The 25,471-nt window shown below is 42.0% G+C and overlaps 2 protein-coding genes across 3 annotated transcripts; both read left to right on the forward strand.

Moving 5' to 3' along the window:
- The first annotated feature begins 253 nt into the window (after window positions 1–253).
- LOC129868817 (LIM/homeobox protein Lhx1-like) lies at window positions 254–5,995 on the forward strand. 2 transcript variants are annotated; one of them, XM_055943076.1, is made up of 5 exons: window positions 254–1,027; window positions 2,258–2,481; window positions 2,984–3,258; window positions 3,871–4,036; window positions 4,500–5,995. In XM_055943076.1, exons 1-5 carry the CDS (start codon window positions 858–860, stop codon window positions 4,871–4,873), a joined length of 1,209 nt encoding a protein of 402 aa, XP_055799051.1. In that variant the 5' UTR covers window positions 254–857; the 3' UTR covers window positions 4,874–5,995. The 2 variants fall into 2 exon arrangements, with proteins under 2 accessions (XP_055799051.1, XP_055799053.1); XM_055943078.1 differs by having other exon boundaries at window positions 3,017–3,258.
- Window positions 5,996–9,483: 3,488 nt separating this feature from the next.
- LOC129868819 (protein AATF-like) lies at window positions 9,484–25,354 on the forward strand. The gene is made up of 12 exons (XM_055943092.1): window positions 9,484–9,612; window positions 10,307–10,483; window positions 12,279–12,686; window positions 13,182–13,319; window positions 14,645–14,759; window positions 14,937–15,135; window positions 15,521–15,685; window positions 16,836–16,919; window positions 21,611–21,678; window positions 21,789–21,869; window positions 22,543–22,614; window positions 25,014–25,354. Exons 1-12 carry the CDS (start codon window positions 9,528–9,530, stop codon window positions 25,075–25,077), a joined length of 1,656 nt encoding a protein of 551 aa, XP_055799067.1. The 5' UTR covers window positions 9,484–9,527; the 3' UTR covers window positions 25,078–25,354.
- The last annotated feature ends 117 nt before the right edge of the window (window positions 25,355–25,471 follow it).

Genomic DNA, 25,471 nt, shown 5'->3' on the forward strand with positions numbered 1-25,471 from the left:
CTTATTAAATGTATCCTACCCGGAGACCCTAGCTTCGACCTGGAATATGCTATATGCTTGCTTTATCGAGGGAAAATTGCTTTTCTAAAATAATACGACCGTAATACGACCGTTTCAAAGATATGGGGCAATAGTCCTCTGTTCCCTATTAGTGTACGGCAGAGTTTAGAGGGCACAGTAATTGCCACTCCAATAGCAAGCTGCTGATAGGTGTTGTTTCAACATGACGTCAGGAGGCTCGGATAAAGGCTAGTTCTTGCGCTTTCAGAGGCACGCATATTACTGAAGCTTGGACTAAAGAGTGCATTATACTCGAAGAATCGAAGGAATATTACAGAATTTACAAGAAATTGAACAGATTTGATCATATTTGTTGTAGTTTTCTGCTTTGGCAGTAATCATTGGCTGTGTGGCAGTTATGTATTCGTGCGTAATTGTAGTGGCATGATGCCTGTTCAGATTCACTGAATCATATTAGCCTACGATCGCTCCTCTCGGCTCATCTTGATGGACAAGGGGAGGCCTTGCTGCTCTCAAGTTTGCATTCTTGCTTGTGAAATGTATTCACTTTGTTAAATTATTTGTTCGTTTTTGTTTTTATTGATACTATTTTGTATAGCCTATGGTTGTCCTGTGCATGCGAGAGGAATGCAATAATATTTGAGCTCACAGGATATGATGATGCTAACTCATTGTTAAGAGATTCGTCTGGATGAGCTGCATATTCTGGATTGTCGAAGGAGTGGATTAGAGCAGGTCATTCTCCAAATCAACAAAGCAACCAAGGAGACACATCGCTTTGATTTGGGACAAACAGGGAAGACGTTCAACCTGGGAATAGCTGGAATTATCCAAACATGGTTCACTGTGCCGGCTGCGAAAGACCTATTCTGGACAGGTTTCTACTCAATGTTCTGGACAGACCATGGCACATTAAGTGCGTACAGTGCTGTGACTGTAAATGCAATTTGACAGAAAAATGTTTTTCACGGGAAGGGAGACTGTACTGCAAAAACGACTTTTTTAGGTAAGCACACATGGGCACATGGCTTTCAGTATTGTGAGGAATAGCTTTTGCTTCTAATGGGTACCAATTAAGCAGAACTATGCAAATGAACAACAGATGATGTAAAATACAAGTTTTATAATTACTAAATTCTATTGCAAGATTATGTTTTTGCTACATGGTTACATGCTTAGTGTCAATTTAGAGATAGTTTAATCTATCCTCATGAGCGACATAAATTTAACAAACCAGAGACAGGATGCCCAGATTATGTGTGGTGATCCACCAAAAGCTGATACATTATAAGCATATATCACCATGTTCTGTGACAGATTCAAGGAAATCGTCCTTTGTTTACAAGGAAAGGCTGCCAGACAAGCGGGGATGAGAATTATGCCAGGATTCTTGACGGAAGTGTATCCCGCCTCAGTTCAATCAGTCGGCGCACACCCGTTTGTTTGTTGAGACTCTAGTGAAAATGTGATAAGTGGATTTGAATAATAAATCAGCTTGAAAAAACCCACACTGCAATCACAGACCTCCAGTCCACACGCGTTTGTTAACTATTTGAATACACATATATTTACATAAATAGGCCACATTGCAAAATGGAACAGTTAAGTGTGGCTTTGTTATTTTCAAGCATTAAATAGGATGTATTTCAATAATGGAACGTTTTTTTTAATGAATGTTTGAATTATTTCCATTCAATAACCTAATAATAAACGGTGTGGACTTTCTTGAATAATAGTTTTAGGTAATCATTGTTATACAACACGTAGGTCTAAATATAAAATATATATATATTTATTTATAACAATTTATTTAGCCTAAAAACCTAAACTAGGATCTTATATTTACGGTGGTTGAGTAACTGGTTATCTGTGTGAAAAAGGCCCACGTACAATGAATATAGTGGCTGGCTTTCGTTACCTCGCAGGCAGGCCCAACATCAGTGTAGCCTGTAATTTCCAGATCAACGTTTAAAATAAAGCATAAGAAATTGAAATGTCATTATAATCACTTGGAATCTCATCAAGAAGATTTGTAGCATAAAAATACTGAAAATACAGGTATTTTGCGTCATGAAAAACGCATGTCATTTGTGTAAACATCTATAATTTAGCCAATAATGATGCCATTTAGTTGGTAATCTGATGTTAATCTTTTCTGTAGCTCTTTGCTGCTACTCTGTCTGCTCTGCAATGTTAAGTCGCTGATGGTATTTATTTTTTGCTTTCTTTCTTTTAGGAGATTTGGCACAAAGTGTGGAGGTTGCGCCCAGGGGATCTCGCCCAACGATTTGGTTCGAAGGGCAAAGAGCAAAGTGTTTCACCTGAACTGTTTCACGTGTATGATGTGTAACAAACAGCTGTCCACCGGAGAGGAAATGTACATTCTAGATGAATTTAAGTTTGTTTGTAAAGAGGATTATCTCAGCAACAGCAACGGAAAGGACACAAGCCTCCTCTCAGGTATGGAACATAACATGACTTGAAAAACATCCCAATTAGGAACCGCAAACCCGTGTTTATATTTACATATATTTCTGAAGCCTCTTGTAAATCATTATTTTCTCATTTTTCCTATTGCTTTATATTCCATTTATTTAAAAAAAAATGTAGTTCGAAAATAATTATGATAACAGCATCCGGATAGGGCCAATAACAGTACAAATCTAAACAGTGTTGTTGATGACAATGAAAAATATTAAAGCTAAAATATTATTAGGCCTATAGGAATGATAATGTATTGTTTTCTTCATTAATGTTATCATCACCACCAATAATAATAGGACTAAAAGTAGTTGGCTAATATGCCTATTGCCTAATTCTAACAATAACAATATTAATAATAATAATATCCTAATAATGATACTGTATTCTTGACGCTTATTTTTTGTCTATTTGTTAAAGAGTATAAAGACATACGAATACATTTCAAATCATTTCATTTCGTCTTTCTTTCATCTCACAGTCACGACTTGCAGTGACCCAAGTCTATCTCCAGATTCCCAAGACCCACAGGATGATAGTAAAGATTCGGAAATCGGACATTTATCCGATAAAGAGGTGGGCAGCAATGAAAACGACGAGCAGAACGTAGGGGGGAAACGACGTGGGCCGCGAACCACCATCAAAGCCAAGCAACTGGAGGTCCTCAAAGCTGCTTTCGCGGCCACGCCAAAACCCACCCGACACATCCGAGAACAGCTGGCGCAGGAGACAGGGCTCAACATGAGAGTAATCCAGGTAAGAGTCTATTTCCCTTTAGCTTATATCACATGTAAAATCAGATAGATTTTAACAATGGCACCTTCGTCAATAATGGCAGAAGGCAAGATATGCAGACTGGTTACCACGAAAGTGGTGCAGATGCACACATTCTCCTGACGTTCTTGATGCTTTATGACATCTATCTATATGCATATCAATGCAAATGACTCTGTTTTCTGATTTTGAAATTAGCCTATTCATTAGGTATCATTATGTTGTAATTGTTAGACTAGTATAGGTTGTGGTAATTGTGACTGAAAACCCTATAGGCCATTAGTTGACAACATCGGTAAGTCTATCCTATCAAATCACCTATATCCTGTCATTTGAGTTGTTAAATCCGTGGTATTCACGAAACAGACGATAGATAAACTGAGGGTTAAAGATCATTAAACAGTGACAGGTGAGCCAAGGACCCGCATAGGTATACTAGGCCTATATAGGCTAATCACGTCATGATTATTAAAATGGCATCTCACAACATGTCATCAGACCAGCTGCATACATTTTTGATGCAAAAAATAAATATTTGGCCGGCGTATAAACTTCATTTTAATCATCTCTTTTCATGTTATTTGTGGTGTGCAGGTATGGTTCCAAAACCGGCGGTCTAAAGAGCGGCGCATGAAGCAGTTAAGCGTGCTGGGTGCAAGAAGGCACGCGTTTTTCCGCGGTCCAAGGAGAATGAGAACTCTGGTCGACCGACTCGAACCCGGGGAGCTGATCCCCAACGGACATTTCTCATACTATGGTGGTAAGTTCTTGTATATTGACCATGGTCCACCCAAATCACTTTGTGTTTAAAGATGATCAGATTATAATTTTGACTACGAGAGCCATTCACGTAGGTTAATCCTTTACTTTGTTTTAATTCCTAATATGATTCATTATTCAGAGGTGTTTTAATGCATTTCATATCGATTTTTTTGGCAATAGGTTTAGGCATACTGTGTGAATTAGGCTACATTTAAAAATAAGATACGTTTTTTTCGATTATAGGCAATAGTTGTCATTGTTTTAAGTTTTTATAATACTGTCATCCTGCAAGTCACTATTATGTCAAACTAACTCTATACTACAGGAAATGTATTAGTTTAACTTTTTTTGTAATTCAAATGACATTCTCGTGGCGTTGTACAAGTATAATACATTTTGTTATAGTTTTATTTTCACCACACAAGCATTTCTCATAATTATTCGGGTGTATATTTTTGCAGATTATCAGAGTGAATACTATGGGCCTGGAGGAAATTTTGAGTACTACACCCAAGGTCCCCCATCGTCACAGGCCCAGACCCCAGGGGACCTAGGCTTCTCCTCTGGCCCCGCTGGCACCCCTTTAGGGGGCATGGACCATCACCTAGCTGGGCATCACCCATCCAGTGAGGTGCAGTGCTTCAATGACATCATATCTCACCATCCAGCGGACTCACCTAGCCCAGAGCCCAACGGACCTGGGTCAATGCACAGCATCTCCAGTGAGATGTGTGGCCCCAGCACACCCTTCACATCACTGTCCCTCAACGGCAGCGGCTACAGCAACCAACTGTCACACCCCTCCTCAGAGATGAGTGAAGGCACTGTCTGGTAGCCCACAAGACATTATGAAGCCAAGGTTAACTATTGACTTGGGAGGCAAATTAAGTCCTGAGCAAGTATCCTTGTTTAATTTATATTATTGATTTATTCATTCATTCGTTAGTTAAATGTATATGCATTTAATTTATTACCTGTCTCCAAGTTCCTGTACTGCTGTGTTGATGTTGCAGTTTTATTTCAAGATACACACAGTAACAGTCTAGACTCCAATGCAGTCATATAATGGTGAATGCTGTACGAGCGTTCAGCAGATCTTTTGTTTTTATAGGGTCTCCATATCAGATCAAAATTATTTTTGACCAAAAGCTTTTATGATGGCTTTGGTAATTGTAATTGTGCTTATTTCTCAATACATTTTTTTGTTTCTCTGTATATTTCTGTGTTTTGCCAAATCCTAGACAGTTTGCCTTCAAAAGGAAAACTTAAAAAAGTTGTATAACCCTTTATTTAATAGAAAATAACTTGTATTTTAAGATGAAGTCAACCTTCTAAAAATCGATGGACAATGGTTTGAGGTGGACATAGAACAGTCAACTGTTTACCTATATATTTACAGTACTTCAGGGGTTTGAATATCAGCATTGTTTGAAACCTCTCGATTCAGATGGAGAACATCTTTCAAGCAACAAACCAAACTTTTGTATTTATTCTATTTATATTATGGTCGTGGTTCCTCACTGTGCTAGTTTGTATTATTGTGTTTACTTTGAAGAAATGTAAAAACACAAATAGACAGTTGCCAAATAAGGATAAAAGCACAATATTGTAAGTGCTTTGTATCATCAATTGCTGAACATACTACAAGAAATGTAGTAGCATTTTTTAACCGAATGAGTTACATTGTAGAACTTTCTTTCATGAGGATGTCTAACGTTGAAAGACTTCATGCAGATCACTGAATTGAACAACCATTGTGCAAAATGCTTTATTTTGTGTCATGAAAGTCCCAATGATTAAACATTGATGGTCAAATATGCCACCAGCAGCTGCTATATTCTTGAAATATCAACTCTCATATGATGTATTTTATTGTTCTGATAAACCTAAGCTTATGTGATCTACAGTGCATATAAGACCATTCACTGTATAATAAAACATGTTGAAAAAACTGAAAGATTTGTATATTTGATTCATCCTTTATTCAACCAGAGAAGTCTCCTTAACATCTACATGTCTGGCCAAGTAAGCAGCATATAGTTTACACATGAGACACAACATAAAACATTACAAAGAATGTACGTTAAAACAGTGCAAAGTGCACAGGATAACTTAAAAGTGCATGTTTAAAAGTGTGCAATCTGTGGTCAGCAGTCCCCCTTTCATCAATCAGAATAAATTGATCAGTTTGTAAGTGTTTTTGCTAAGGGTTTCAGGGTGATGGGGCAGCAAAGCTAAAGGAAACTCAGTTCTTCTGTTGGAAACATTATATAAAACACAGTTCTTTGATCTCAGACGGTAATGCCAATGAATTGGTATGGTGAGTAAAGGGCTTAAAGTTCTGTCATTTGATTTTTTTTAAATCATCACTGGTATGTCTAATAAATCACTGTGTGGGTTAATTTCATGAAAAGAACTCCAAAATGTATTTTTTATATAATTTATTTCCCTGAGCTTCCTTTGGCCCTGGAAATGCTTAGTCTGAGTGTGTGGGCATTAGGAAACAAATATGAAGATATTTACAGTGCATTCGGAAAGTATTCAGACACCTTGACTTTTTCCACATTTTGTTACCTTACAGTCTTATTCTAAAATGGATTTAAAAAAATCTGCATCAATCTACACACAATACCCCATAATGACAAATCAAAAACAGGTTTTTAGAAATGTTTGCAAATATATTGGAAATAAAAAAATGAAATATCACATTTACGTAAATATTCAGACCCTTTACTCAGTACTTTGTTGAAGCACCTTTGGCAGCGATTACAGCCTCGAGTCTTCTTGGGTATGACTCTACAAGCTTGGCACACCTGTATTTGGGGAGTTTCTTCCATTATTCTCTGCAGATCCTCTCAAGCCCTGTCAGGTTGGATCGGAAGTGTCGCTGCACAGTTATTTTCTGGTCTCTCCAGAAATGTTCGATCGGGTTCAAGTCTGGGCTCTGGCTGGGCCACTCAAGGACATTCAGAGACTTGTCTCGAAGCCACTCCTGCATTGTCTTGGCTGTGTGCTTATGGTCATTGTCCAATTGGAAGGTAAACTTTTGCCCCGTTTGAGGTCCTGAGCTCTCTGGAGCAGGTATTCATCAAAGATCTCTATATTTGCTCCGTTCATCTTCCCTCGATCCTGACTTGTCTCCCAGTCCTTGCCACTGAAAACATCCCCACAGCATGATGCTGCCACCACTATGCTTCACCATAGGGATGGTGCCAGGTTTCCTCCAGACGTGACAGTTGGCATTCAGGCCAAAGAGTTCAATCTTGGTTTCATCAGACCAGAGAATCTTGTTTCTTATGGTCTGAGAGTCCTGTAAGTGCCTTTTGGCAAACTCCAAGCAGACTGTAATGTGTCTTTAACTGAGGAGTATCATCTATCTGGCCACTCTATCATAAAGGCCTGATTGGTGGAGTGCTGCAGAGATGGTCGTCCTTCTGGAAGATTCTCCCATCTCCACAGATTAACTCTGGAGCTCTGTCAGAGTGACCATCGGGCTCGTGGTCAACCCCCTGACAAAGAACCTTCTCCCCCGATTGCTCAGTTTGGCCGGGTGGTTTCAAACTTCTTTTATTTAAGAATGATGGAGGCCACTGTGTTCCTGGGGACCTCCAATACTGCAGAACCTTTTTGGTACCCTTCCTCAGATCTGTTTACTCTACACAATCCTGTCTCAGAGCTGTATGGACAATTCCTTCGACCTCATGGCTTGGTTTTTGCTCTGACATGCACTGTCAGTTATGGGACTTTATATAGACAGGTGTGTGCTTTTCCAAATCATGTCCAATCAATTTAATTTACCACAGGTGGACTCCAATCAAGTTGTAGAAATGTCTCGAGGATGATCAATGGAAACAGGATGCACCCGAGCTCAATTTCGAGTCTCATAGCAAAGGGTCTGAATACTTATGTAAATAAGGTATTTCTGTTTTTTTTATTTTTAAATGTTCAACAATTTCTAAAAACATGTTTTCGCTTTGTTGTTATGTGTGTAGATTGACAATGATTTAAAAAAATGTAATCCATTTTAGAATTAGGCTGTAATGTAACAAAATGTGGAAAAAGTCAAGAGTTCCAAAAGCACTGTACATGCACAGGCTGATAGGATGGTCTAGAGCCAACCCTCTTACCCAGGTGAACAGTCATTGGTCTATTATAATCAGATAACACTGTGATGTCATGATATGGGCCAAAAGTTCCATCCCATCTGAACAGCTCTTACACAAAAAGGGCATTATACCTTATAGTGTGGAAATATCATAAAAAAACAGGAAATCACATTATTGACTGCACATCCCCTTTAAGGATGGCTATCCTGCTAACTGATATAAGGTATAGTGATGTTTAAGAGGAATTGGCCATATTCGAGAGCATCAAAACTGTAATGTATCATGGGTAAATTGTGATTGACACACTGATCTACAACTAATAATGAGTAAGTCAGTCGGCAGCTGCCTACACTGTTGGCTGCAATTTCGAACAAGCCCAAATGTTGGTTACACATGGTAAAGTGTGTCTAGTGTGTGCAGGTAAGAAAGGGAGATACCTAGTCAGTTGTACAACTGAATGCCTTCAACTGAAATGTGTTTTCCGCATTTAACCCAACCCCTCTGAATCAGAGAGGTGCGTGGGGCTGCCTTAATCAACATCCACGTTTTCAGCGTCCGGGGATTCATGTACAGAATATCACCATAGTCCAATAATGTAAAACATGTGGTTGCAACAATGTATTTTCTTTCTTGAAGTAAAAAACTATATTTTTTCCTAAATAAAAAGCCCAGTAGACCTAGTCCACTGGGCACAGACGTCAATTCAACTTCTATTCAATGTGGAAACAACGTTGATTCAACCAGTGTGCAGAGTGGGCCATAATCCACTCACTGATTAGACTACAGTACACAGAGGGCCACATCGACATCTCCGCTGCTGCTCAGCTCTCCATCAACAGATAAATTGACATCAGATCGTTTGAGAAGATACAGGACTCAATAAGCGGCATCTGGGTTTGTAGAGATGCCTTGCATTACGGAAGTTGTAGGCTACTGTAAATTAAGAAACTGTGATATCTATTTTGTTTGTTTCTCAAATGCACCAAATGCAGTATTTACATTTTTAACATGATAATTAGGTCCTACATGTATGAATTGACAGCAAATATTGTCAGTCACAACCCTGTGGCGGCGGCGGTGGCACTGTAATTATAGAAGTAGGGCTACCTCAACATATAGAAAGTCGATTATGTATTTACCATTTAGTAGATGTTATACTTTACCTACAGGGTTTACGGTGTTTAACTACAATTAAGTCGGATATTAGTCATCCACACTGCATTATCTTAATTATTTCAGTAATCCATATTCCGTAGACTAAAAAACAACCTCTGCTTGATTGAAGTTGCGCTGTAGCAGTTCTATTATTCTATTTCTATCTGCGAGTCGCGTCTTGATGACGTGAGCGTAACATGTGTGAGTTGTGAGTGAGTACATTGAACGATGGCTGGCCACATATCACAACAGCTCGAGGATTTATTAAATCCTTTGCCCAAGTTCGCAGATCCAGAGGACGATCACGATGAAGGTATATTGCACTGTTTGTCATGTTTAACAGGTATATTTTGCTTTCGATTTGAAGACACTGTTTCCGTTTTTATGTATAAAGTCATTACACACACGCCAGGTAGGCGCGTGGCAACTGCATGCAAGCTAGACAGTTAGCAAGCAAGCTAGCACACTGAAATCACCAATTTACCAAAAACCTCTCCATAACCTGTTCTGATGACCACCAGTGTAAACTGGTAACCGTCCACATAGCCATGTGTTTGTTGAAGGTTCAAACAGAGCACAATGAATGTAGGACGGGAGCCACTGCACTGCGCCATTCTAATAGCTGATCCTGCTAGCAACTACTGTTGCTGCTAGCTAGTTATGTTGATTTTTTTCACGACACGTTGGCTGTAACTAGCTAGCTAATATTTTTATCGCTCTCTCTAAACCTCATATTCATTGCTAGCAATTATGCTTGATCTTGTGATTAGTATTCTCACCCTGGCTGCGGGTCAATATACACATGAACATGACATTATGGAGAGGTGCTTTATCCTGTCATAGTTATTCAACTTGACTTGTCTTTCTCTTAAAGACAAGTCGTCTGAGTTAGCCTATCTCTAACATGCTGGCTCTGATAACTTGCCAGCCACTTTGTATATTGATCAGATAAGACTATGGGCACTTGTCTCTTGGTCATTCAATCTGACTGTTTTGATTCCTTCCAGAGACGAAAGCCAAGGTGGTAGAAGCGTTTGATGAGGGTGATGATGATGAGGAAGAAGCTGTGGTTACCTTGAGTGGGCTCCGGAAGAAAGCTATCACTCTGCTGGAAGAGACAGACAAACGGTACCTGGGCAAGGCAATATCTCGTAAAAACCTGCTGAAGGAGATGGAAGGGTCTGGTGAGTACGAACATGAATGTGTAATTTATAATAATGTTAAACATATATGTAGGATAGTCAATGCAGCTGACCATGGGTGAAAATAAATAAAGAACCTGTCAAGAAAGTTGACAGAGAGCTGTGGTTTGGGTACTTGAAATGCATCCTTTTTCCTTCTATCCATGGAATTAGCCCAATTGTCGATCTGACAAAGTTGTCTTGGAAAAAGCAAAAGTGTAGTAACATTCATTTTACTTAGTCAATCAGATACATGATTACCTTTTAGGATGGGGGAAGGTAGGGTGTATTTATTTATTGGCACTGCATTTGAAAATTGTCACTTGTAGAATTCTGCCCTCTTGTGGTTCTGTAAGGGGCACTTTTACAATATGTAACTGACCACCATTTGGTTCAAAATGAACGATACTGAACAAAAATATAAACTCAACATGCAACAATTAACGATTTTACTGAGTTACAGTTCATATAAGGAAATCATTCAGTTGAAATAAATTCAATAGGCTCAAATCTATGGATTTCACATGACTGTGCAGGGGTGCAGCCATGGGCGGGTCTGGGAGGGCATAGGCCCACCCACTTGGGAGCCATGCCCACCCACTTGGGATCCAGTCCCAGCCAATCAGAATGAGTTTTTCCCCACAAAAGTGCTTTATTACAGACAGAGATGCTCCACAGTTTCATCAGCTGTCTGGATGGCTGGTCTCAGACGATCCCGCAGGTGAAGAAGCCGGATGTGGAGGTCCTGGGCTGCCGTGGTTACATGTGGTCTGCGGTTGTGAGGCCGGTTAGAAGTACAGCCAAATTCTCTAAAACGGCATTGGTGGCAGCTTATGGTAGAGAAATTAACATTAAATTATCTGGCAACAGCTCTGGTGGACATTCCTGCAGTCAGCATGCCAATTGCACGCTCCCTCAACTCGAAACATCTGTGCTTTTGTGTTGTGTGAAAAAAACTGCACACGTTAGTGGCCTTTTATTGTCCCCAGCACAATGTGCACTTGTGCAATGATCATGCTGTTTAATAAGCTTCTTGATATGCCACATCTGTTAGGCGGATGGATTATCTTGACAAAGGAGAAATCCTCACTAACAGGGACGTAAACAAATTTGTGCACAACATTTTGAGAGAGATACGCTTTTTGTGTGCGTATGGAACATTTTCGGGGATCTTTTATGTCAGCTCATTTAACATGGGACCAACTTGCGTTTTATATTTTTGTTCAGTATAGAAATAAATATGCCTCATGCCACACTGGACTCTATAATGTTGTAATGTCTCCTAGATTAGTACCACAAGGCAAATTGCTGGCGAACAGGAGACCATAGATTTAATGGAATGATGTAGGTTCCTTATTTACAATTGAATCAAGTCCAGTTCTATTCTATGCTCAGCTGTGCATGGTCATATCAAGTGTAGACATTTTATTACCGTATAATAGCTTAGGCCTACATCTACTAGTGGTCTGTTTTTTTGGGTTATTCAGTGGAGGAATAGCTTTGTTTTTAATCAAGCTAATCCCTGTTTATCCAAACAAAATGCCTTGATTAAGGCAGAGATTTGCAAGTCAAACACGGGGCCATGCAGCAATCAATTTAAACCTTGAAGACAACTGATTACAGCATTTAGGATGTTGTGTACACGGCATCCGCACTGTTATTCAGGTGCTGAGTGGAAGGCCATCGACAACCTTATCTGCCTCCATTAGTTAGAATTGCTACATTTTTTTTTCTTAGTTTACTTCAAATCTAAAATTGAATCCTGGTGTTGTCATTCAAATTTAATGTGGCTTTTTAGGAGAGGATGATGACGATGATGATGATGATGATGATGATGAAAACGAAGAGGAGGAGGAGGAAGATAATGACGATGCTGATCTGGAGGATGGAGAGGCTGAAGATGGAGATGATGATGAAGAGATTGAGAATGACATCGCTAAAATGAAAAGCTTGGTGTCTAAGCTGAAGGAGACTGACATCACACTTCCCTCAGTGACAGACTTCCATAAGCTAACAGAGGGAATGGATGATCTTGGAGAGAGCGATGATGATGATGATGATGATGATGATGAAGAAAGTGGTGATGAGGATGGAGAGAGTGAAGAGGAGGAGATTGAAGCTGACGATGTGGGAGCTGTGATGACATTCTCTAAAGAGAAAGTGGATGAAGAGGTGGAGAAAGGGAAAGCTGTGAAAGATCAACTTGGTATGTATTTGTGATTATATGCCAGTGAAGGCTCCTCAGAGGAGGAAGGGGAGGACCATCCTCAGTGAATTTCATAAAAAAATAAAAATAGTAAAACATTCAAGTTATCCTTTTTAGATTAAACTATACTAAATATATTCACATGTCACCAAATAATTGATTAAAACACACTATGTTGCAAAAAAGTCTACAGTAGCCTCAGCAGCACTGTAGGGTAGCACCATGGTATAGCCGGAGGACAGCTAGCTTCAGTCCTCCTCTGGGTACATTGACATCACTACAAAACCTAGGAGGCTCATGGTTCTCACCATGAGCTAGTTTTGCCTATTCAAACACCTGGCTCAAACAGAGGGATGCTATGTTAGATAGCTGGCTATGACTATCCAACACCACTGGAACTCTGACAAGTCAAGGTAAACTATACCTTTAAGCACATTTTATCACCTCCTTTTCTCAGTAGACAACCATGTCATTTATTTTATTAAATCTCCACAGCTCTTTGGGACCAGCTACTTGAGGGGCGAATTAAAATGCAGAAAGTTCTTTTGACAGCCAATAAGCTGCCACAACCACATACCTTCCCAGAGTTCAAGAAGAGGGGCGGAGCAGAGTTTGCTGGAGCGTTGAAGAATAGTGAGTGCTTTTGTTTCTGCTTGCATTTTAAACATTCCATTTTTATTTTACAGCTATCACCAATATGAAATGAATTTAACTTTATTGTTCTCCAGGGGAAAATTGAATAAAAAGTAAATGGCAAAGGACAATAACATGCATTACAAATAAAGTTTACAACCCTGTAAATGATGTGGGCATAATACTGAATGTTTTGTCTAGGCATGTTATCTCCCAGACACAATGTAGAACATTTGTATCGCTTGCCTGCATATGCAATGATCATGAGTGCGTAAAATAAGTTACTTTAAATGCAATGGCATTTGAAACATGAATTTTTAATCATAATGGACAAGGTTGGTGCTAGTGTTATTGTTGTAGTAATTAGTGGGTAGAAAATAATTCCAACTATTTGTCTAGTAATAGGCTAGGCTGTCCGTGAGAACATTTCTACAAGAAGATTGCAATAACAAAATAACATTTCCACTCTTTTGCTGTAAGAAATATCTTAATCCTTCTGGTTTCCACAGTGGAATCATATGTGAAAGCTAGTTTTCCTTTCTCTCATTATTGTTTAAACCTGACCGATTTGGCCTGATTCTTCTAATACTATTTTTTGCTCAAGGCATGGTGGTATTCCACCTCCCTCAAATCACTCATACAATTTTATAATCAATGCCTACAGTAGTAGGATTCCGCTGGCCATGGGCAATTAATACAGTTTTTCTCTTTTTTTCCCTTCACGCGCTGATCTCAAAGCTACGAGACATTGGCTTCTCCTCATTTGCATATTTATTGCATTGGACTCAAATCTGGCGAGTGATTGATGTGGATCCTGCCTCCTGAATTTTTAGCGGCCCATTATTATGAAAGGGAGGGAGGGGGCTCTGGCGTGCCAGTGTACTTTTGATTAAAGTTGAAGAGGACAGAATCATAAGTGTTCCCCACCTCCTTTCTTTTCCTACGCCCTGTGATTTGGAGGGCAAAGTCTCGAAAATTTGTTTTAGTGGATGTTGACAAGATGTGGACTAACAAAAGCTGAGGCGGAACTGCTCCAAAAGATTTTAATCAGTCCTGCTTGGGGGCAATATTTTATAGATCTGTTGGACAAGTGAAGTTATGTGGCATAACTTCAGTGTATTTCTACACATTTTTGGGGCTAATATTGAGGAATTGACTTTCACAGTTAACTGATGCTTCCCAAATTCATAAAGACCCATGTAAACTTCACCTCAGACCACACTATGTTCATAACATGTCTGCTTCACTCTACCCTCTTGGTTCCCATATCGCTCTGTTAGTTTATAAGGTCCTGTCAGCATGTTCTCTCTATGATGTTCTGTAAGGTCACAAAGCCCTGAAGGCTCTCCAGAGGTCTCTACTGGAGCTACAGGACCAGCTGCTCCATCAGAACCCAGACACCAGGCCCATCTCCCTGGGCAACACCTGGGGAGCGCACAGGTCAGCATGGCCTCTCCTCCACGTCCACAGACGGAACATGAAGTGCTCTGCCACATGAAACACTGTCCTGATTAACGTGAATAGGATGCAATATTTCTCTGAAATGCCCTTGAATTCAGCCTCCTTATGGCTTTAGAATTGATGGTTGAGTATTGTTGTTGTTGTTCTGTAATATAGTGAGGAGGAGATTCACAGTGATGATGAAGAGGAAGTGAAGGAAGCAGTGGAACAGACAGGTCATCCCAAACGGAAGCTGGAGATGGCAGAGTACCCAGACTTCATGGCCAAGCGCTTCGCTGACTTCCAGCCATACCGCGATGCCACGCTGCAAAAATGGCACGACAAGACCCAGCTGACCATGGGAAAGAGCAGCAAGGTCCCCCTCCGCCCCCCACACACACACACACTCATTTGCACCAAGCAAGGACACACGTCCACATGCACCAGCTGCACAGAGCTTAGCTCTTATCACCTAACCAGTCTGCACTGCAGTGTGTGTTCTCCATCTGCATGCACTGTGCATAATGGCACCATCCGTCCCTAAGCACACTTCAGCACTCAAATTTCATAGCTCTCATAAACCAAGGGCTAACATGCCAATTAAAAACCAGACTTCATATTGTCATTTTTTCCCCTTCATTGTTCCGGTGTTTTCACTAGACATACTGCATTAGGAATAATCGAATGCTCTTCCTTTTTCTGCATAGGGTAGTGATGTTGTAACTGTGTTACGGTCTTGTTTCTGACTCTTCTTCTCTCAGGGTTTTGGGGCATTTGACAGAAACATCCTGATCCAGGTGGAACAGGTGCTAATGGACAAGGACAGGCTGTTGAGACGCACCCAGACCAGACGCTCTGAGTATAGAGTCCTGGGCAAGCTAGAGGCCACTGCCCCTGTACCTGAGACCACCACTGCAGAGGGAGAGGTGAGACTGGAGTGGAGGAGGGAGGGTTATGTAGGATAGGTAACATTTGCCAGCAGCATACCACCCTGCATCCCACTGCTGGTTTGCTTCTGAAGCTAAGCAGGGTTGGTCCTGGTCAGTCCCTGGATGGGAGACCACATGCTGCTGGAAGTGGTGTTGCTGGGCCAGCAGGAGGCACTCTTTCCTCTGGTCTAAAAAATATCCCAATGCCCCAGGGCAGTGATTGGGGACATTGCCCTGTGTAGGGTGCCGTCTTTCGGATGGGACGTTAAATGGATGTCCTGACTCTCTGAGGTCATTACAGATCCCATGGCACTTATCGTAAGAGTAGGGGTGTTAACCCTGGTGTCCTGGCTAAATTCCCAATCTGGCCCTCATACCACCGCGGTCACCGAATCATCCCCAGCTTACAATTGGCTCAATCATCTCCTCCTCTCCACTAACTATTCCCCAGGTCGTTGCTGTAAATGAGAACGTGTTCTCAGTCAACTTACCGGGTAAAATAGCGGTAAAATATATATATATTTTTTAAAACATGTTGCGAAGGCAACCAGATAGTGTATGTAGCCAAGTGTCGTTCTTTTGACTGCTGGTATCCGTACTAGCGAGAACACCCCTTAGGTCAACTGTACAAGAAGCTCTATAGTTCAGGTTGCTGCTCTGGTTGGTGGAGTCTGTCACCATGATACCCCCCCCCCAGTCAGATTCCTTCCAGCTAATTGTATTAAGCTGTTACAGCATTAACTGACTGGGATACATTTATCTCTGTATCTTAATTGAATCTAGCCAGCAACTGAACTATACTAACCTGAAATGTAGGCAGTGTCGCGGCCCAAAATGATTCAAAGCGAGGAGCATTTGCAGGTTGGTTAATATATTACGGGAGAGAGAGGGGTTGTTTCAGCAGTTTTAGATTAGGGCCTCGCGCGGCTCAGCCATCCCTCTCCCTCCTCCAGAGGTGCCACTTTATCTGGAGAGCAGCCTGTTTATCTGGGGTGTTACATCTGGAGTTTATGGCTTCACCTCCTGCACAACGCTACATGACAGAGAGCTTTCTCTCCCCCCCCCCCCCTCTCCCTGGCTCTCACCCATCCTCCCCCTCTCTCTCTCATCCCTTTGCTCTCTCTTATCTCCTCTGTTTCTCTCTTAGGGGACAGAGCAGGTGCTGAAAGCCAATACGCATCTGAAAGACCTGGACGAGGAGATCTTTGATGATGATGATTTCTATCACCAGGTAATTATCAGCCCTTCTGCATGAAACATTCTCCTACACTCAAGGACTGAACCATTCCGAAAATGTTTTATTGTCTTATTAAAGTGGACAGAGACTATTGTGCAGGAGATAGGCAGCATCAGAATTCGACCTGCTGTGATCTTGGTAAAGTGCGCCTCTACACATGTTGTTGTGAGTCTGGCTTGCCACGATACTCCAAGCTATAGGGTGGCACTACGTTGTGTGGGGTGAAGCACAGGGACTGCCCTTGTTATTGTAGTTTTGTCCTTCAGAAGACACCGCCCCGTCCGCTCAGTCTCCCCAGTCCGAAGGCTCCGGAAGTGCAGCTCGGAGCCGTTCCCGGTGGACTTAGCCCTCCATGCTCCAGTAATACCTGTATTCTAATGTGGCTAACCTCTCACGGCAGGAGCTGGACTGATGTTTGCATTTACCTAAACTTTTTTTAGTCAGCAACTTTGTGCATGCCATAAATCACCATTGTGTGTGTGTGCGCGTGTCTGTCTGTCTGTCTGTGTGATGCTGACTCCTGTATAAGGACTCTCCACACTGCTCAGTACAACGGAGGCGTAGTCATTAACCATATCTGTGAACAGAGCAATCACTCACACTGGATTAGAGTCATTATGTAGCGCCAATGGAGCTTTAACAGTTACATTCACTAAGGAACTGCAAGATATGCATATTCCTAACCTATGTCCTGACCAAGGATGAGGAAACAAGATGTATTAAAAACTGGATGGTTCAAGCCCTGAATGCTGATTGGCTGACAGCTGTGGTAGATCAGAGCGCATACCACGGATATGACAAAACATGTATTTTTACTGTTCTAATTACGTTGGTAACCAGTTTATAATAGCAATAAGGCACCTCTGAGATTTGTGGTACATGGGCAATATACCACGGTTAAGGGCGGTATCCAGGAGCTCCGTGTTGCGCACAAGAACGGCCCTTAGCCATGGTATATTGGCCATATACAACACCGCCTCGTACCGTATTGCTTAAATATACAGTACCAGTCAAAAGTTGGGACACCTACTCAGTCAAGGGTTTTTCTTAATTATTTTGGTATTTTCTACATTGTAGAATAATAGTGAAGACATCAAAACTGAAATAACACCTAAGGAATCATGTAGTAACCAAAAAAGTGTTAAACAAATCAAAAGATATTTGAGATTCTTCAAATAGCCACCCTTTGCCTTGATGACAGCTTTGCGCACTCTTGGCATGGAATGCTTTTCTAACAGTCTTGAAGGAGTTCCCACATATGCTGAGCACTTGTTGGCCGCTTTTCCTTCACTCTGTAGTCCAACTCATCCCAAACCATCTCAATTGGTTGATTGTGGAGGCCAGGTCATCTGATGCAGCACTCCATGACTCTCCTTATTGGTCAAATAGACCTTACACAGCTCGGAGGTCTGTTGGGTCATTGTCCTGTTGAAAAACAAATGATAGTCCCACTAAGCGCAAACTAGATGGGATGGCGTATCGCTGCAGAATGATGTGGTAGCTATGCTGGTTGTGTGACTTGAATTCTAAATAAATCAGTGTCACCAGCAAAGCACCCCCACACCATCACACTACCTCCTCCGTGCTTCACGGTGGGAACCACACTTGCCGAGATCATCCTTTCACCTACTCTTCGTTTCACAAAGACTCAAATTTCCAAAAATCTCAAATTTGGACTCATCAGACCAAAGGACAGATTTCCGCCGGTCTAATGTCCATTGCTCGTGTTTCTTGGCCCAAGCAAGTCTCCTCTTCTTATTGGGTTCCTTTAGTAGTGATTTCTTTACAGAAATTTGACCATAAAGGCCTGATTTATGCAGTTTCCTCTGAACAGTTGATGTTGAGATGTGTCTGTTACTTGAACTCTGTGAAGCATTTATTTGGGCTGCAATTTGAGGCTGGTAACTCTAATGAACTTATCCTCTGCAGCAGAGGTAACTCCGGGTCTTCCTTTCCTGTGGCGGTCCTCATGAGAGACAGTTTCATAGTGCTTAATGGTTTTTGCGACTGCACTTGATTAACATTTTCCAGATTGACTGACCATGTCTTAAAGTAATGATGGACTATCATTTTTTTTTGCTTATTTGAGCTGTTCTTGCTATAATATGGACTTGGTCTTTTACCAAATAGGGCTGTCTTCTGTATACCACCTCTTCTGTATACCACCTCTACCTCTGTCACAACACAACTGGTTGGCTCAAACTTAAGAAATGCATTCCAGGTGACTACCTCTTGAAGGTGGTTGAGAGAATGCCAAGAGTGTGCAAAGCTGTCATCAAGGCAAAGGGTGGCTATTTGAAGAATCTCAAATATAAAATATATTTATTTTGTCTAACAATGTTTTTGGTTACTACATGATTCCATATGTGTTATTTCATAGTTTTGATGTCTTCACTATTATTCTAGAATGTAGAAAATAGTAAAATATTAAAAACCGTTAAATAAGTAGGTGTTCTAAATCTTTTGACGTGTGTGTATATGTACACAGTTGAAGTCGGAAGTTTACATACACTTAGGTTGGAGACAGTAAAACATGTTTTTCAACCACTCCCCAAATTTCTTAACAAACTGTAGTTTTGGCAAGTCGGTTAGGACGTCTACTTTGTGAATGACACAAGTAATACTTCCAACAATTGTTTACAGACAGATTATTTCACTTATAAATCACTGTATCATGATTTCAGTGGGTCAGAAGTTTACATACACTAAGTTGAAGCTTCTGATAGGCTAATTGACATCATTTGAGTCAATTGGAGGTGTACCTGTGGATGTATTTCAAGGCCTACCTTCAAACTCAGTGCCTCTTTGCTTGACATCATGGGAAAATCAAAGAAATCAGCCAAGACCTCAGAAAAAAACATCTGGTTCATCCTTGGGAGCAATTTCCGAACACCTGAAGGTACCACATTCATCTGTACAAACAGTAGTATGCAAGTTTTAAAACCATGGGACCACGCAGCCGTCATACCGCTCAGGAAGGAGACGCCTTCTGTTTCCTATAGATGAACGTGCTTTAGTGCGAAAAGTGCAAATCAATCCCAGAACAACAGCAAAGGACCCTGTGAAGATGCTGGAGGAAACAGGTACAAAAGTATCTATATCCACAGTAAAACAAGGTCCTATAACGACATAACCTGAAAGGCCGATCAACAAGGAAGAAGCCACTGCTCCAAAACCGCCATAAAGCCAGACTATGGTTTGCAACTGCACATGGCGAAAAATATTGTACTTTTTGGAGAAATATCCTCAGGTCTGATGAAACAAAAATAGAACTGTTTGGCCGTAATAACCATCGTGTGGAGGAAAAGGGGGAGGCTTGCAAGCCAAAGAACACCATCCCAACTGTGAGGCACGGGGGTGGCAGCATCATGTTGTGGGGGTGCTTTGCTGCAGGAGGGATTGGTGCACTTCACAAAATAGATGGCATCATGAGGTAGAGGAATTTGTGGATATATTGAAGCAACATCTCAAGACATCAGTCAGGAAGTTAAAGCTTGGTTGCAAATGGGTCTTCCAAATGGACAATGACCCCAAGCATACTTCCAAAGTTGTGGCAAAATGGCTTAAGGACAACAAAGTAAAGGTATTGGAGTGGCCATCACAAAGCCCTGACTTCAATCCCATAGAAAATTTGTGGGCAGAACTGAAAAAGCGTGTGCGCGCAAGGAGGCCTACAAACCTGACTCAGTTACACCAGCTCTGTCAGGAGGAATGAGACAAAATTCACCCAACTTATTGTGGAAAGCTCGTGAAAGGCTACTCAAAATGTTTGACACAAGTTACAAGGCAATGCTACCAAATACTAATTGAGTGTATGTAAACTTCTGACCCACTGGGAATGTGATGGATGAAATGCATCATTCTCTCTACTATTATTCTGACATTTCACATTCTTAAAATAGTGGTGATCCTAACTGACCTAAGACAAGGAATTTTTACTAGGTTTAAATGTCAGGAATTGTGAAAAACAGAGTTTAAATGTATTTGTCTAAGGTGTATGTAAATATCTTTTCACTGTGACTAAGGGGAACACTCAGTGTACACCCGTCTCAGGGCCTGGAAGCTGGCCATACAGAAAAACCAAGCCCCATACTAGCAGAGGAGAGCCGGGGGCTTAATTGGGGACATTAATGAAGATTATCTCTCTTCTGATGGGGGTCAGGGAGAGGGCTGCATGGTGGCTGATTTTAAACAAAATGGTCCAGTTAGTCATGACATGGCGTTACTATATGTGGGGGGGAACTCAAAGGAACATGGATGAGTAGTGGAACCACTGCCTGTACTGTGGGACTGTGTGACTGTATGATGAATGAGAGCTGTCCTCTCCACCACAGCTCATTAACATGTTGTACTGTGAGGTCCAGTGATGATGATGCTCTGGGGTCCTGGCATGTTGCTGCTCTGCTAACTGAGGCTGATGTTCAGCAGTGGTTAATTCTGGCAGAGACTGGGAGGTCTGGGCCCGGGTCCTGGGATTGGCTGCTGGGCTGACACTGATGAAGAGGTTCTGATTTAAGTGAAAGGATTTGCTGCTGGGACAGAGAGGGAGAGCTCTGTGCTCTGGTGAATGAACGGGGGTGATAAAGATGTCTACACACACGAAACGAAATACTGTTTTGAAACGCGAAACTAAGTCTCCCACTCTGTGCTCTTTCCCTCCTCTCCCCTTACTCTGTTTATCTCAGCTTCTGCGAGAGCTTATTGAACGTAAGACAAGTGCTGCAGACCCCAACGACCAGGTGGCTATGGGCAGGTGAGCGATGTGTGTGTACATGCATCTGTTTGTGTGGTGCTAGGATGTGGGGTTACCCCTCTAGGGTTTTTCTGATCGGGGCCCTCACCTCGCCTCTCCTATTCTTGTAGACAATGGCTGGCCATTCAGAAGCTCCGCAGTAAGATCAAGAAGAAAGTGGACACCAAGGCCAGCAAGGGCCGCAAAGTCAGGTGAGTGGAGGGAACGGAGAAATGGTGAAGAAATCCAGGTTCACTAGAATATTTCCTTTTCTCCACATTCAAACTCTCAGAATATTTTAGTTTCATTGTTTCCCTGTACGTCTTGTTCCATTTATGCCAGTTAGGAGTATTAGGTCTGTTTTTACCGTCCACTGCAGAACAAGCTCTTTATTTCTCTGTCCAGGGAGGCTCCAGTGACAGAATTTATGAAAATACCTAATACATTTCACTTCCTCCGATGCTGGTTTAAATGCCAGTTTATCTATAGTCCTTTCAGTTATTTCAATTATCTTTTTTATAGAAAATGTCCCCCTCTGTTAATGTAAATTACATTTCCATGTGGCCTGATTAAATATTTGAGGACTCAAATTGATAATTTGTATTTATACATATAAAACTATTTGCCGGTGGAAGAATTGCAATTACAGCGTTTTGTTTTCTCCATTTATTCCAAGTGGAAAGGTCAGCCTTTTATTTGGGGCCTTTTGTACCCATTGTTTTTCTCTCTGTTTATCTTATACACACAGGCACACAGCACAAACAAATGGACTCAAACACTCACACTCACATGTATTAATGGACAAACCACAGTTACATAATTGAATGTGTGTGTGCTCTATTTCTGATGGTGTTTGTGTATGTGTGCTTTCGTGTGTCTGTCTAGGTTCCACGTCCACAGTAAGCTGTTGAACTTCATGGCCCCCATCGACCACACCTCCATGAATGATGGCGCACGGTGAGCACCTTGTTGTTGACGCATCACAGGCGTAAAGGCAGCGCACTTCACCACCGGCATGGCAATATTGACCTGTTCTTCAAACCATCACCTCCTCCTTTATCTTGGGGCTGTTATTCACAGGTCTCAGTGTTCTATTCTCCTGTCACAGCCATACAACTGAAATGACTGTCCCCTGGACAGCTACCCTCTCATAAATCCCTGTGCCCTGCTTTGCTTGCCTGCTCTTACACCTGCATTGTTCCCCCTGTACTATTATCTGCCACCTTCTGTAGTTGGCCGGTGAGTGTTGGTGGGATTTCTAAATGAGATAAACAGGTTCTTCAGTTGTAATGTGTAGGCTGCTTACTGTCTTATTATAGGTGAGTTTACAAAGGACATAGAATGAGTGTCGCAGTTTCCACATGCTAGTGGGCCCATATTGATTCTCAGCGCACACCTGAGACGGAGGGGACAGTAAATGGCTAGGCGCGTCCTCTGCCTCTCTCCCTCTTATCTGTACTCTTCCAGTATATACTGCAGGTGGAGTAGCGGAGGCCGTGTGTTGTGTTGGCTGTGAGACGACAGGCATTCTAAACACTGTAATGACTGCACAAAGGGCTGCCCTTCCCCAGCCCTGCCGCGTGTACCTCCCACCTCATTTCCATAGCAATCAATGGCCTACAGTAATAATGGTGATGTATGGCCGTTGCATCAGGCTGGCCGTTGACCTTTCCCAGAGAGCCACACTGGCTGACCTTTGGGATTGAATGCCCTAGCACAGCCCACCCCCCCCCTCACCCTCTATACCTCCCCTCCCGTCCCATCCTCGCTCTCCTCTACCGCTGCGCTGGCTTTACGGACGCAGCCCGCCATGCTCCACTGGCTCCATGAATGTTAATGTCGGGGGGGGGGGGGGGGGGGGGGGGCTGGCACACAGGGACAACATACATGTGCGCACACATGCATGTATCATGCATACATGACAGGCACATTTAAGACCTCTAGAAGGTATTGAGACATTCATCATGGCACATTTCTGCATCGGCATGTGACATATAGGATATTACATTTTTAGGCAGGCTGCACCTTCAACACACACTTCAGCTCCCTTGTTGTCTCTTGTCTTCTGTCCATTGCGCACACAGAGACGGTCAGTCCTATATCAGCCTGGGTTTTCTGCCCCCGTTATCCCGGTCCTCCTCAGTATTCCCCACCCGATGTTTACCGAGCTCAGGCAGAATGAGAATGTATGCATTACGTGGTGATGATCAGAGTGTATTGTATTCCTTGACCCTGGTGGCGCATTTCAAATGGGGATTGGGGATTAAGTCCCTCCTGTGGCTGGATACAGGCTGGCTGCCCCTTGAGAGCAACACAAGGCCCCTCTTTAACTCAACACATTACACAGGAACAGGGAACCTGCACTGACTGGTTATACTGTAGTGGACCCAGTTTTGTAATAGATTTTAATCGGTATGGTTGTCCACTGCAGTAAACGGAGCAGTGCAGTGTGGGAGCTTTGGCTGTTGTCCTATCCCATTGAAGTGGACCCACAAGCAGTCTTAACATGACTGGCTGCACTCAGACAAGACCAGTGCAGGCCAACTGACTCCCTTGACTCTTTTTAATAATCTCAACACAATTAACTGAGACATCACATACCGCCATCTAGTGTCTGTTTCATAATGCACAGACACACAGGCTTCACCTGCTGTACATTTGCATGTATGCCCTGAACATGTTTTATGGATGTAGAAAATAATTGTATGTGCAGATAGTCGGACACAAACTAAACCAGCCCCGTCTCAAAATTAGGCCGTATTTATCTGTCTGTCTGAGTAGAGCCACTTGGACTGGAACATTTTGACTGATTGAAATGACTGAGCTGGTTAGGGGAGATGAGTCTCCAGGAAGGCAGTCCAGTTCAGAGCAGCTGGGGCCTCTGATTCCATCCTTGCCTGGCTGTGTGTTTGTCTGCTCTTTGTCATCGGCAGGCCAGCCCCAGACAGAGTGACAGGCACTTGTGTTCACGCAGTAATCAGAAGGCCCTGGGCTCCATAAAGACCCCTCTTTGTCTCTCCTCTCATCTGGACTGTTGCATATTACCCCCCTAATTGGAATCCTGCAACTGGGTCACTGGCATTGTCTCTCAAGTGCCGTCAAGTCGTTGAGACGCATGAATGTGGAATTATTCCTTCTCCCGATGAATCGAAACCTCTCCTCCCTTTCTTTCTCTTCCCCATATCCTCCCTTTCTTTCTCTCCCCCCTCTCCATCCCTCTCTCACCCATTGATTTCCACTTTAGTCACATTCAACTGTTCAGTCTGTTGGTGACAGCCAGGTTTGATAATACTTTTACCATGATTATTGTTCTTGAAAAAAAAGTAGTGTTTAAACTTTGATTTTTGTTTGTGTAGGACTGAGTTGTATCGCTCACTATTCGGGAAGAACTCGTTTGCTGAAAGTGCGGTGCGGGAGTGACATGCACTGAGCGAGCAGGAGAGTGGACAGAACCCAGGAGATAAACACAATATACCTCTTCCTCTGGTCCAGTCCTGCTCCTCTAAAAGCTTATGGACAGTATCAGTCTCAAGGTTAGTTCAGACTGGACCTGACTGGTTTGGACTCTGCTTCAAAGGCTTGAAGAGACTGCTTTCTCTACACATTTTGATACTGTCAGGAAAAACTACATTTTTGCCAACTTGTTTCTATGATCCCCTTTTAAATGTCTCTTTCTGTGAATAAATACCAAGATTTATGCCTGCTGACTTATTGGAGAAATGAACAAATGCAGATTTTGTTGGTGATTAAATGTTTTATTGTAGTGGAGTTTTTTTTTTTTTTACTTTTGGGGGATAACACTTGCAACCTAATA

The sequence above is a fragment of the Salvelinus fontinalis genome, chromosome 13, assembly GCF_029448725.1.
Source record: "Salvelinus fontinalis isolate EN_2023a chromosome 13, ASM2944872v1, whole genome shotgun sequence".
Taxonomy (NCBI): domain Eukaryota; kingdom Metazoa; phylum Chordata; class Actinopteri; order Salmoniformes; family Salmonidae; genus Salvelinus; species Salvelinus fontinalis.